At 35.1% G+C, this 14,207-nt stretch overlaps 1 protein-coding gene across 1 annotated transcript in view; it reads left to right on the plus strand.

Annotated features, from left to right (window-relative positions):
* The window catches only part of LOC109376253 (serine-rich coiled-coil domain-containing protein 1-like), a 191,828-nt gene extending 190,421 nt beyond the window's left edge, over positions 1-1,407 (plus strand). The window contains exon 3 of the mRNA XM_019632115.1: positions 1,354-1,407. Coding sequence (XP_019487660.1) covers positions 1,354-1,407 — 54 coding nt within the window. The remainder of the gene's footprint in view (positions 1-1,353) is intronic.
* The last annotated feature ends 12,800 nt before the right edge of the window (positions 1,408-14,207 follow it).

Consider the following 14,207-nt stretch of genomic DNA (forward strand, 5'->3'; position numbering starts at 1 on the left):
TTCTTCCTCTTTTGTTAATATTTTTTCACACGATCCCATTATCTGTAAAATAAGATGTTTAATATGTAGAGATAGTTCCTATTATAATGTTTCATTTTAGTTTGCTCTGCTGTCTTTTTGTCACTCTCATAAAATTTGTTTGTACTGTATGGTAACTGACCAAGAAGGCTATTGGGAAGAGATTTCTGGTGTGATGCATAGTGTAGTTTCTTGTGAGATAACAGCTAATAATAATATTTATCCAAGGTTGCCTATAATCTTCTCTCCCCTCTGTGCCCATGTCTTTTTCATTTATGTTTAACAAATGAGTGCTAAGAATGTACCTTGCAAATTTCCTGAATCATGAGATATTTAAAAAGTTATATAAATTTTAAACAAATAAAAAAAGTTGTTGGTATAATGAGGTGAATCTATTCTGAGACTATAGCTGGATTAATGAAAATCAGAGAACTGGGTTTTTTTTTTTGGTTTGGGTTGTTGTTTTTTTTGTTTTTTGTTAGTTTGGTTTTTTTTTTGTTTTTGAGAATCAGTATAATTTACAAGCCCATTGTCGATGGAAGAAAGATCTAAACCTGTAGAGGTTTTTTAGAAGAGTTTATTTGTGCCAAACTGATGATGTGTCGGGATGCAAGATCTCAAATGCCCTGGAGAATGACAATTTTGTGGTTTCTTTTATACATTTGGAATTAAGAAGGGGATGTAAGGAAGATTACATGAAGATGGGAGAAAGCAAGGTACAGCATATTTAATAAGAATCTGTTCTCCCTTGAGGGAGGTTATGCCTTCAAGGAGTCTGGAAAAGAGGATCACTTTTGGCATTTCAAAGGTGTGTTAACCTAGATTAACAGAAATGATAGACAACCCTGCTTAAAAATCTTTTAGTAAAGAAGTTATAGGACTGGGCCTGACTCTCCATCACAGATCACCTTGTGAAGTTACTTTTGATTAGATTTATTATAGAACCCCTTTTTCATTCACGCCATATAGTTGACATAAATATTTGCCTTTGCCATAGACTACAGAGCTCTAACCTATTTTTATTTTTATTTTCTCAACAACCTAATTAGAGGTAATTTTATAATTATCTTTAAAAGATAATAATGGAACATTTTCAAGGATAAATTTTAATGTCAATTCTTGCTTTTTAAGTTTTTATTTTTAAATATAATTCCAAATATATCACAGAATTTGGATTGTTTGGAACTTTATTATTAATCATTGCTTGGTGGAAATTTTTTAAAGGATTTGGTTTTTTTGTTTGTTTGTTTTTTGGGTTTTTTTTTTAGAACATTTCAGTGAGAAATGATTCCAAAAGCTATAACAATGATTTTATAACTAATATTTTCCTAATAGCACACTTCAGAAGCAAGTGAAAAGCCAAAGAATAGGAACTCCAACAAAGAATAATTACAGAAGGGGAAAACAACAGTGGAGAGTCATAAAGTTAAGGAAATTCACCAAGAACAAGTAAATTACTTATGAAAAAGTAGATAGCAACCTAATAGTTAGAATTATCTTTAAACTTAACTTTTGAAAATAAGAAAATGAAAAGTTTTTGCTACCTGCTTTATGTTTTTTTGTTTGTTGTTCGCTTACACAAATATATGTTTAAAGTAAAAATTGGAAAAAGGTGTACCATGAAAACTGCAATGCAAGAAAACTAAAGTGGCAATGCTAATCTCAGATGGCTCTAAAGATAAGACATACTGTCAGAATCAAAGAGCTTCATGTCATAATGATTAAAGGTTCAGATCATCAGGAGGACAGAGCAATCATACATGTGGATGGCCTGCCTGTTTATGGAATCTGTAATATATGATGCAAAATCTTCAGACTAAATAAAATAAATTCACAACCATAAAGATTTTTAACTCTCTTCTCTCAATAATTGATAAAACAACTAAGCAAAACCAGAAAAGTTCCAAAAAATGTAAACACCATTATCAACTTCTGTAACCTGACATGTGTAGAATTCTACAATTAACAACAAAATTCTACCTTCTTTTCAAATTCATGTGAAAGGACCATTACTAAGAGAGTGTATGCTGTGTCATAAAATAGTCTCAATAAATTTTAAAGGTAGACGTCTATGGAATACATTTTTTTTGAGAACAATGGAATTAAATTAGGAATCAAGAATGATAAAATAACTAGAAAACCATTATATATTTTGAAATGAAACAACCAACTTCTCTATGTCCCATGGATTAGTTTAGAAACCTCTGTGGAAATTTTGAAGTGTGTTAAATGAAATGATTAAAATCATAATAAATAAAAATTTGTGAGATATAGCTGAAACCATGTTTAGAGGGGGATCGATAGCTTTAAAAGTTTAAATGTGAACAAAGTGTTATAACTGATTTTTAAAAAGACTATAGAAGAAAAAAATAAGGAACTCAACTTGTTAATATCAGCAACAAACCAAGGGAGTAAAAATCACTACAAATTCTAAAGACATTAAAAAGATAATAAGGGGATATTATAAACAACAATGTGGAAATAAATATGACAATACAGATGAGTAGCAAAACACAAATACCTTGAAAAATAAAATTTTCAAAGTGAACCAAAAGAAATAGATTTTATTATTAAATGAAGAACAACAAAAACAACTCTACAAAGAAAAATCTAAACCCAGTAGGTTTTACTAGTAAATTCTATCAAATATATAAGAAATACTTAAGACTAATATTATGCAAAAAAATTCAGGAGATAGAAGAACAAGGTATGCTTCTCAGCTTATTCAGCGTGGTCAGCATAATCCTATAACAAACATCTGGCAAAATCATTCAAGTGAAAGGAAATTACAGAAAAAAATTATCCTTATAAATATATAGATACAAAAGCCTTTTAAAATTAATAAATTTCAGCAATATATAAATATTATAGAAACACATGTTTTGTTTAGCATTCAAAAACCAATTAATGCAGTTCACCATATCAATGAACTAAAAGACAACCATGTATATGATCATGTTAATAGTTGAAGAAAACACATTTACAAAAAATGAACATCAGTTTATGGTTAAAAAGAAAAAAAAATAACTAAACTAAACACACTAGTAGTAGAAGGAGACTTTTATGCCTACAGCTAATATTTATACTTAATGGCACAAAACTGAAGCTTCTCCCTAATATTATTAGCAAGGCAGGAGTGTCTACTCTCATGACTTTTAATGAATATTGGCTGGAGGTCCTGGCTAGAAAAAAGGCAAGAAAAAACATCAAAATTGATTAAAAAAAAGCAAAAAACAAAACAAAAAAACATAAATATTGGAAGAAAAGGTAAAACTATCTCTATCTGCAGGTGACATGCTTGTTTATATGATACCCCTAAGGAATCCACAGAAAAGTTAATAATAAACCTAGTAGGAATAAGGGAATTTAGCAAGTTTGAGGGATAAAGGTTTATAATAAAATTATGTATTGCCCTGTAGCACATTATCCAGTGGCCTAAAACACCACACATTTGTTATCTCGTAGCTTCTGTGGTCAGGAATTTGAGAGCAGCTTATATGTGGTTCCAGCTGACGGCCTCTAATGAGGTTGTACTCAAGATGTCAGCCATGGCTGCAGTCCTATAGAAGGGTGACTGGACTTGAGAATTCACTTGCCAGGCCATTCATATTCTGCGGCAGGAGGATTCAGTTCTTTACTGCTGGTGGGCAGAGCCTGTTATTACTGAGTGGGCCTCTTCAGTGGGGATCATGGCAGCTAGCTTCCTCCACAGCATGCAACACAAGAGAGAGAGCAGGACTAAATGCATGACGTCCTCTATGACAGTCTCAGAAGTAACTAACGTACCATCACTTTTGTGAAGTTTGTCACCACAACAACCTGGATTCAGTGTGGGAATGCACTATATAGAGATCTGGTTACCAGGAGGTGGCGCCTTTGTAGTCCTTCCTTGAGGCTGCCTTTCACACTCCACCCTCTGGCCCTCAATGGTGCATCCTTCACAGTGCAAAGCACACTTACCCATCCTGAGGCCACCCAAAGTACCGTTCCATTGCAGCATCCGCTAGAAGGACAGAATTCCATCACCCAAAGCATGTGCAGTTGTGGACGAGGCTTAAGGACAGTGACTCAAGTAGTTCTCCATTTGAAGTCTTGTGAACTGATGCATAGGGTAGCAGGTTTTTGCTTAGGACTTAAAGCCTGAGGATAGTTTTCCATGGCTTTTCGTTCCTGTCTCTATACCTGTTCTGCCCTCCTAGTCGTTCTTTCTTCTCTTGTAAATTAGCACATGTTTGCAGCTGAATAGTCATCCCATCCTTATTTGTGCTTTTTAGACATTGGGATCCAAAAGCCCGGCTTTGTGCTGTCTCTTTCCCTTTAAATCCAAACTGCCAAGTGTTTCTATAAATATGCAGGTCTCTTGTAAACCTCCTTAGGGATCCATTTCATTAGACAAAGCCACACCCATAAATCTCTTCACAGTAAGCCCTTCTTAACTGGAAATAGCTGATGGACAATGCTTTGAACTTCTACAATTTTGGTTGTTTGGCTAAGAGGATTTGTGAGCCATACCCTAAAACCTTCAATTGAAAGTACTTTTGGTCTCACTGAATTAGGTACTTACTATGCAGCATTGCTTTTCATCTTTCAGGATAGCTCTACATATACTAAATACGTTTCTAAGGCTATGAAAAATATTTACATCTGGATTGGTGTATTTGTTGCATAGGTTTACATGTTAATAAAGCTCATCAAATTGTACGCTTAACATGACAACACATAGATTTCATCACATAACTGATAGCATCACTGGCAATAATGCCCACTTGTGGAATTTCTGTTCTTCCCTTGGGAAACTGGTACATGAACTATGACCGTTTATCATGCAGACCCTGTTAGGGCACTACTGTGAATTCTTACAATATTTTTTTCTCACTTTTAGAATAACAAGTTAAAAAAAAATTAGCAGTGTAACCGTCTTCATACATAGCAATGGATCCCGTTACATACTCCCTGAAGAAACGTGCGGTCTTAGAGCCACTGAGAATGGATAGGTTTCTGAGTAAGAATATTCCGCCTACATGAGGAATGTAGCCTGGCTTTTTGTGAAGCAATGAAATTTCATCTGGAAAACAGACACGAAGGGAAGGGAACTGTAATTCCATGGCTCCTTTGCTATGTAAGCAACCTTAACTTTCAACAGTCTTCTGGGAGAGATTAGAAAAGTGAGTGAAAAATTGTTCCCTAAACCCCAGACCCATTTCATTCACACACAGTTCCACTGGAGGAGGCGTGTCAGGGAGGTAAAAACCACAGGTGTTGGGAGTCGTCAAGCTCTGGGTGTGCTTCTTACTTCTGCCACTTAATAGCTGCTACAAATTGATGAAGGTTTTTGTGTCTCCATTTCATCATAGGCAACATTACTATCTCATAGGGTTATTTGAACAATTAAACAGTAAAATGTAAATAACAGGTTATCACGGTGGGAGTGTGGGGTGAGCACTCCTGAGTTACTGCAATGATCTTCGTGTGATTATTATGGGCTGTGTTTAGCTAAGTGGAAAATATTCAAATTTCTTAAACACTTGGAAATACATCCGTAAATGTTCTTTAATAGGACAAAGTATAGTATTTATTGAATAATAATTCAATATCAGTAATTGTTAATAAAGGCTATCCTGACTGTAATTAAAAGTAAGAATACCATTGTCATTTATGCTTTTCTGGGCTTTAACTTGCGGCAGCACATTTGACCTGACATTCCTTGGCAAGAGCGCTACTACATGTCAATTGAATTTCCTGTTTACAGTCAATACATAAGAAAGGTTTTCCCAAGTTAGAAATCATGAAATCATGATAACTATGATGGTAGTAGTTGAGAAAGAGAGAAGTGAAAAGATGTGTGACTGTTTTTTGGAAGTAATACCAACAGTGCTTCCTGGTGAATTGGACTTGGGTGATGACAGAGAGAGAGAGAGAGGGGGAGGGAGAGAGGGAGAGAGAGGGGGAGGGAGAGAACTGAGAGCTTTAGTTTGAGTAACAGGCCAATATTATTGCCGTTTTCTGAGACTGGGAAGACTAGGGAAGCAGCCGCCTGTGTGAGGCAGGAAGAGATTAACAGTTCTGTTTGGCTAGGTTAGGTTAGGGTTGAGATGCTTATTTACAGCTGCAAGTGTATGTGTCAAGTAGAAATTTGAATCAATGTGTGTATAAATAAACTCAGAAAGAACAGGGTTGAGTATCCATGATTATATAGATTCAGTTTAAAGCTATGGAAGACAGAACTTATATCTAAAACCAGGGTGTATGCTCCAGTGTTCAATGATCAGAAAAATCAAGATAAAAGAATGTCCAATAAGATGGGAAGAACACTAAAAATGTAGTGTCCGGAAGCCAAGAAAAAATGTGCTTCAAGAAAGCCAGCTTACGGAGTGGTGCTGAGAAGTATGATAAGAAAAGCTAAGCAATCATCCGTTGATTAATTCTAAAAGCATATTACCTAGGCTTTATGAATTTCAATACGGAAAACAACCTAGTCAAAGTGTTAATTTATAAACCAAAGCCTATACTAGAAATAGTAACCATTTCCAGCTGATTCTCAGTTGTCATGTTATTGATTCATTTCTTTACAAGGCATTGGTCTATGCATTTTAAGGATATGGAAATGAACAATACATGTCCTGAAAGAAATTCTTAAAATATCTTTTAAAGAAAAACATGTTTTATTTTTGGAAGGAAACTACAGATTTTATTAGGTTAATTAAGAATGATAAGCAAAAATTCATTTTATGTAAGAGTACCCTCCACATCAAGGTATTATTTTTCTTTTAAAAAGTATGATTTATATTAATTATTATGGTTATCATTTATACTGCAAAGGCATTTTAGCATAGTGATCATAACATAGTAGTCTGTACTAGAACAGACTGCTCAAATTTGAATTTCAGCTCTCACTATGTGCATGTAACTTTCGACAAGGTGCTCAATCTCTCCATGAAAATCTGTCTCTTCCAGAGTGGAATTACTAGGTAAGTGCATGTTTAAAAATACTGGATAGTATCAGGGTTTTTCCGAAGTGTACTACATTACTCTCCCAGCAGCGTGTAGTGTATTCATGTAATAGAATACCTAGTGTTCATGTATCATCCTTTCCCACAAAGAATATTTTGTTTTCTTCAATATCTCTCGGCCTATGAAAATTGCAGAAATATTTTGGCTACTTCTTTGCTGTCACTGTATCTTCTGATGTTTAATTGATGTAGAAATAAAAATGGGATGGGATCGCAGTGAGAAGTGTATGCCTACTAACCAGAGAATTCTTTCCTGGTATGTGTACCTGTGTTATCTGCTAGTCATGTGTATTATATTATCACCTATAAAAAACAACAACAACAACAAAAAAAAAAAACCACACACTGCAACCCACAATGTTAACAATAAATGCCATCCTCCTTGTACCTAAATGTTGTGGTTATTTGTGTTATAATCATATTCAATAATTAATCAAATAACTGCTGATATGTTTTTGCTATGCTTGTCTAACTTTCAATTTTCTTTATGAATACGGTGTTAATGTCTCAGTTGTAATACAACTCACATACTATTATGTAATTCGATGGGCTAAATCTGGCATCAAGAATGTCAGGCTGCAATGTAGCAGATAGACAGCAGATGGCACCCTCCAGGATCTCCAGAGGACACTGAGAGTGTTCAGCACTTCTGGAGGGGCGGGAGGGAGAGCGCAGAGAGACACTTGAGCAAATGGTGCTGTGGAAAGCCTGCAATTGTGTGCTTCTGAGACACATTTACACCAGAGTTGCATTTTGCTTTTGCTTGAAAATCAGAATCAAAGCCACACTTAACTACAGTGAAAATGCCTATTTTTAATCACCGGGTATATAAAAGATGGTTTTACAAATTTAGAAAACATAATGCAATGGCTTAGGGGTGATATAAACTTTAAAATATTCATATGTTTATAGATGAGGAAAAGTGTTTTAGCATCGAGTGCCTCATTTAGATGGAGGGCAGTCGTTCCCTGTTTCGTTTTAATCTTGATGAGAATGAAAACTTGAAAAAAAACCATTGACTTTATTTTCACATAAATTTGCTAATAAAACTATAGATGTTTACTATTTCAAATATTATAGTTTTACATAGATTATTTTCTGTTATTCCTTTTTAAAGTGAAAGTGGATTGTATAGAGAGGATTCATTATTAATAAAAACAATGAATCAAATTGCATTTACAGAAAACACATGTGAAAACCAGTAGACCTACAGTTGACCCTTGAACAATGTGGGGGTTAGTGGTGCCAAACTCCATGCCGTCTAAAATCTGCATATAACTTTTGACTGCCCCAAAACTTAACTATAGTCTTCCCTCGGCATCTCCAGGGGATTGGTTCCAGGACCCCCATGGATACCAAAATCTGTGGGTGCTCAAGTCCCTTATAGAGAATGGCACAGAACAATGCTTACAGCTTGCCCTCTGCATCCACTGACTCCCAACAGCGGATGAAGAATGTTGTGTTCCATCTGCAGTTGGTTGAATCTGGGTATGCGAAACTTGGAAACATGGAGGGCTGACTGTATATTTACTGAGGAAAGTCTGTGTGTAAGTGGACCCACGTGCTGCAAGCCCATGCTGTGCAAGGGCCAATTGTATTTGTCATGTTCTCTTTGTTTAGATGGACTTCTGTGCAGAGGAAGAACAGATGAGAAGTGCAAATGGAATAATGAGTTACAATGAAAGATTTGATTCACTTACCTCAAAAATATACAGATAGTGTTTGTTACCCATGGTCTTCATTAGGAATCAGCAAACTTTTTTCTGTAAAATCGTGGCCATGTGGTCTATACTGCAAGGGCTCAAACAAGTTACTAGTATTATAAGAAAACAGCTTTATGACATAAACAAATGAGCATAGCTGGACTCCCATAAAAGTTTATGTACAAAAACGGATATGGGTTTTGTTGTAGGCCTGTCATCTCATAATACTTCAGAGAGAGGAGATTCAAGTGTCGTGAGAAGACACTTGAGTAGTTAAGATCATTAATTTTGGGAGCCATGATATGCAGCCTAAATCACTTCTCTTTACATATTAGCTGAATGGCCCTAGGCAAGTTAAACTAGGAGATAATAATGTTAACATATCACTTAGGTTTGTTAAGAACATTAAATATGTGAATATGCTTAAAATGCATGGAACCATGTTAGACGCATAGCAAATGGTCAATATGTATTAGATATTATTATCACAAAGTCTGAAGACCACTAGTGAAATAAATATGGGTTTACCATTAGGTAAAAACTTGAATTTGAATCTTAGATCTACAGCAGTTTAGCAGTATTATCTTATTCAAGTTTATTCAATTCCTTTGATAAATATTACATTTCCTCACATATAATAGGCAGATAAAATTCTTATACATTATATCATGAAGATTACATTTAAATTGTGTCTGACAATGGAAATGCCCAAATAAATGTTAGGTCCCTTCTGTCCCCTAATATTCGCTGAAATAAAAAGTCTGTTTTAAAATGATTTTCCTGAAAGGAATTGGATGTTATATGGTGATTTTCTTAGCTTCTTTTTGCAGCCAACACACATACAATTTTAATCCGTCTACATCTTCCCCCAAACAATTTTGTTTTCCCTCAAGGTGGCACTTGGTTTAAAATATTATCTTAATAATGTAATCTAAGATGAAATTTAATTATTATTCACTGTTATTTTAATTATATTAGATACATAATTTTATATATATGCCTTTGCGAATAGCTCAGTTAGCACGTTGCTTGTTTCATTTAACTCGAATATCTACCGCATTTTGGACACATGGTTATAGGTAAGATGTGGTCCAATTCACTACCTACTGAAGTCTTCTCTTCTAATATGCCTCTGTTGCTTTTGAAACTTGAGGCTTTTTGAAAGCTAAGGCCTATTTTCTAATATCATGAGGCTTCTTTATTTACTACACATACCCCCACCAAAAACAAATGTATTTAGTGACTTTAGAAGTTCCCTTGACTGGGAACATGTCAAATTTAACTGCCACTGGAGAGATAATTGCAACCTGTAAATATTGGGTTGTTGGAAAAGTCATGATGCATTTTTGCCATGAAAAACAGAAAAAATACGTCATGACTTTTCCGACAGCCCAATAGTTTTGAATTGTTTCTTCCGGACATGTCTCTTTACTAAGTTGATATCTGAGAATGTTCATCTTGCTGGCAAATTGCTTAGTACCTACCAAAGCTGTATTTTTTCCCCTCAAAAAACCTTCAGAAAAGGAAACAATTATTTTTGGGGGGGGCAGGGGTAATGAATAGAGGCAAAAAGGCACTTAATATTATTATGCATACATATAAATATGTGGACCACAGGCCAAGAAACTGCTGGCTTTGATTTTGGAAACAAAAATCCTACTGATCACATCTACATCTTTGTGCATATAGTAAATATAGGAAATTATTGTTGAAAGATAATCACACAATGTAGTAATTCAGATGTGTATTTGAGAATATTGCGATATTAGAATGGATTAGACACCAGGATGTCAAGATGTCAAGTGTGTGTGTGTGTGTGTGTGTGTGACTGTGCATGTATATGCATATACACAAATGCCTATGTATGCTGGGGGTTGTTTAATGAATGTTTTTGCATGTGTTGGGATTGGGAGACAGGGTTGGAAAGGCTCTCAAAAATAGGTCCAAAAGCAAACACCCTAAATGCATAGTTGTTATCCATGTGTTTCCTTCCTGTTAGGTTAGGTTTGGCCCTATTGAAGATCCATACAACCTTTCAGAAATAACAGGATGCTCCTAAAAGGCAACCCAAGGCTCATGTCTCCCTTCACAATATTTACGTCTGAGTCATTTCTTGATATCTTCATTGTCTGACTTGATTCTTCAATAGAGTCACTTGACTTTCTATTCCTGTCTACTTTTTGGCTCTGACTTTCACCTTTGTCTCTTGTGCCCTGATCTTTCCCCTTTTAGTAGTAATGCAAGGGATAGAGACCCTTTTATTGGCCCAAGCCTCCCTGTCTTTTGTATTAGCCCTAGGACATTTCATATCTATTTACTACCTTAAGGGAATTATGGATTGTTTGGCCAAGCAGAGAAGGAGTAACTTGGACTCTACTGTCTATCTCATACATTATCTCCTCACACAGGACTTATAATTTCCTAATACTCTCCACCTCCTACCTGGCCCCACCACGCACATCCTTTTCATTTAAAATCTCGGCCCAAGAGAAATGCTTTTTATTATGATATTTTTCCATCAGCACTTCAGACATCCATGGCCTCTCTGTTCATCATACTTCCCCCTCCTCAAATTGAATTCCTGTTCATGGGTAAACAAACATTTGGCTTTAAGTAAGAGAACATATCTTATTATAATGAGAGTTATTTTCCTTAACACCACCATTCCTGTAGCTGTTGGCGGTAGTTTAATAGCTATTTTGCTGATTAAGTACTTCTGTGAGGGTCTTACTGACTTTTTTCTGTATAATTACTGAGTGAGATAGGGACAGGAGTGGTGGGTCTATTCCTGTTATTGTTTAAGGAGTAGTAATGCTATTAATTCTGTGCCTTTTTGTTTTTCTCAAATAGATGCTTGTGACCATGTTGATTTTTAAAAGGCCTTATTGACATCAGGTGCTATTGATCAATTTAGCAACTGTTACTATTTCAGACTATTTAAAAATGCTGTTTATATGCTGCCCTAAAAATTAAAACATAAAACATTGAAACACAAATGAACATAGCCTTTTTTCCCCAAAAAGTATGTTGTTTGTTTGCAAGATAAGTAATATGAATGAAAAGGAGTGACTATTCAGTAATGTAAATCATTGTGAAAAATGGGATTCATATTTGACCAGTTAAAAAATACTGTTGATATTCCAAATTGTATATAAAATATTTCCTTAAAAGTACCATTGATTGTAGGGTGAGGCACAGTAAAATAACAAGGAAAATCCAGATATAGTTTATTTTATACTTGGTTAAGACAGGTTCAAATGGATTCACATCATTTGTCCTAAGAGTTTAGGAAGTGAAGTAAAGGAAGTCCAAGATTGTAAGAAAGTTGGTTGAAAAAGGAAACATACCAATCGATAAGTAATAGCTATTGTTATTTGGCTTGTGATAGATCTAAGTTTTGGTAAAAAGAAATTACAATACCTATATTTAGAATCTAAATGGAGAGAGATAGATGCAGTAAAACACTTTTAAAATAAAATATTTTATATGATTTTAATTATGCCTACATTAAGAGAATTTCTTTCTGTTTATTTTGGTGTTTTTGTTTTGTTTGTTTTTGACAAACTGCTTGAGCGTTGTTTATTTTTTAGGTTCAATTTTAGGTTTTTTATTGGCATTTTATTTTATAGTCCCTTTACTATAGCTTATAGTATTCAATGTATACAGAGAGTAACAGTCTTTTATTTAGTTTTCCATAAATAGTCATTGAATAATAGTCTCTGAGGTACAAAATAATGAAAAGAGGAAGGAAGGAGGAATAGAAGGGAAGAGGGAGGATAGGACGTGCTCTCAAGAAAGACATTTACAAGTTTCTCATATTCAGAAAATAAGGTCAAGCTTAAAACGTCAAGTCTTCATGGCATAGTACAATAACTAGATCTCCCAAATTTCATCCATTGAAATGCTAACACCTAATGCGACTATAGTTGAAAAGAGGAGTTACAAGGAGTAACTGGGATTATAAGGATGGGGCCCTAATCCAGTATGACCGGTGTCCTTATGCTAAGAGAAAGAGACACACAGAAGAAGCCATCCATGCACAAGCCAAGAAAAGAGGCCTTAGGAGAAACCAAACTTCCCAACACCTTAAAGTTGGACTTCTGGTCTCCAGAACTATGAGAAATAAAATTTATGTTACTTAAATCACCCAGCCTGTGGCATTTTGGTATGGCAGCTCTAGAAAACTAATATACAGCCAGCATCCCAAATAGAAGGAGCCAAGCCTAGAGCGGATTTTATGCAGGGAACGTGAGGGCTGTCTGTTGTAATAGTACACCAAGAAAGTGACATGGTCTTACAGTATTAATAGAAAAGTAGAAGCTAGCTGCTTGTTCTTACAGGTTCACCTGTGCAAATGGCAAGAAGGGCCGGCAGCTTTGTACTGGAAGGAAGAAAGCAGCAATGCTCCTTGAGTGGTTTCACCGTTAAAATGGCCAAAAGGCTGTTAATTTTATGCTAATGTTTTGTACAGAAGCGTGTTGTGAAAGTAATAGTCCTGTTGAGGAATTAATCCGGTTTCATATGCAGGATTTAGTGGAGTAAATGTTCTTGGTGGGAAGGAAGATCAGTTTATACTGATCCAGGTTTGAGGCAATAAAATCTGGAATGGAGCAGTGTCTTTAGGTATCTGGGAAAGAGAGGGAACTGAGAGTTGTATAAAAATTGGAAAGCAGATTAATGACTGATTTCGGGTAGGGACTGAGGAGAAAACACATCAAAGGAGGAAGTTTAAAATCATGAGCTTGATTTGATTTACGTTGGATTTGAGGTAGTGGTGGCTTATTCAAGTGGCTCATTCATAGGTCTTACGAAGAAGTCATCGATACAGAAGAGGCTAGGATAAAAGCTCATGCCTAAAGTTACACATTTGTGAGTTTATTTGCTTAGATATTCTTAAATGTTGATGGGATCCATTATCACTCTGTGATTTGTGAAGTGGGCAAGGTTAAGCAAGGTTAAGAGAAAAGAGTAAAAATAAGTGGGTCTGAAGAAAAGAAACAGTTATAAAAACAATTAACTGACATTTGTATAGTGCTTACACTGTGCTGACATTGTTGTAAGTCATTTACAAATGTTATCCCATTTCATCTTCCTAACATCCCTATGATAATAGGGATCTTATATCATCTCTATGTCATAGGTAAGGGAATTCAGATTCAGAGTCGTTAGGTACTTGAAAGTTAGAATTTTAAATAGGCAAGAGTTTCAGACTCATACTCTTAACCACTATGTTACATTGCCTCTTCCAAAATATAGATTTGGTGGGAAAATGTATAGATTTGGGGAAAAGTATAGATATGGGGAAAAGAAGAGCATATTCTTTAACAAAAAAGGGGTCATCATAGTTAAATTTGCTGCAGAAGTAAGGAGAACAGTTTATTAGATTAGATTAAATTTGAAGTCTGATTTAAAATAACACGCTAAGCCAATGACAGGATAGTTTACGTTGTAGACTTTCAGGATTGTAGGATTTCAG

The sequence above is a fragment of the Hipposideros armiger genome, unplaced genomic scaffold (assembly GCF_001890085.2).
Source record: "Hipposideros armiger isolate ML-2016 unplaced genomic scaffold, ASM189008v1 scaffold_1076, whole genome shotgun sequence".
Taxonomy (NCBI): Eukaryota; Metazoa; Chordata; class Mammalia; order Chiroptera; family Hipposideridae; genus Hipposideros; species Hipposideros armiger.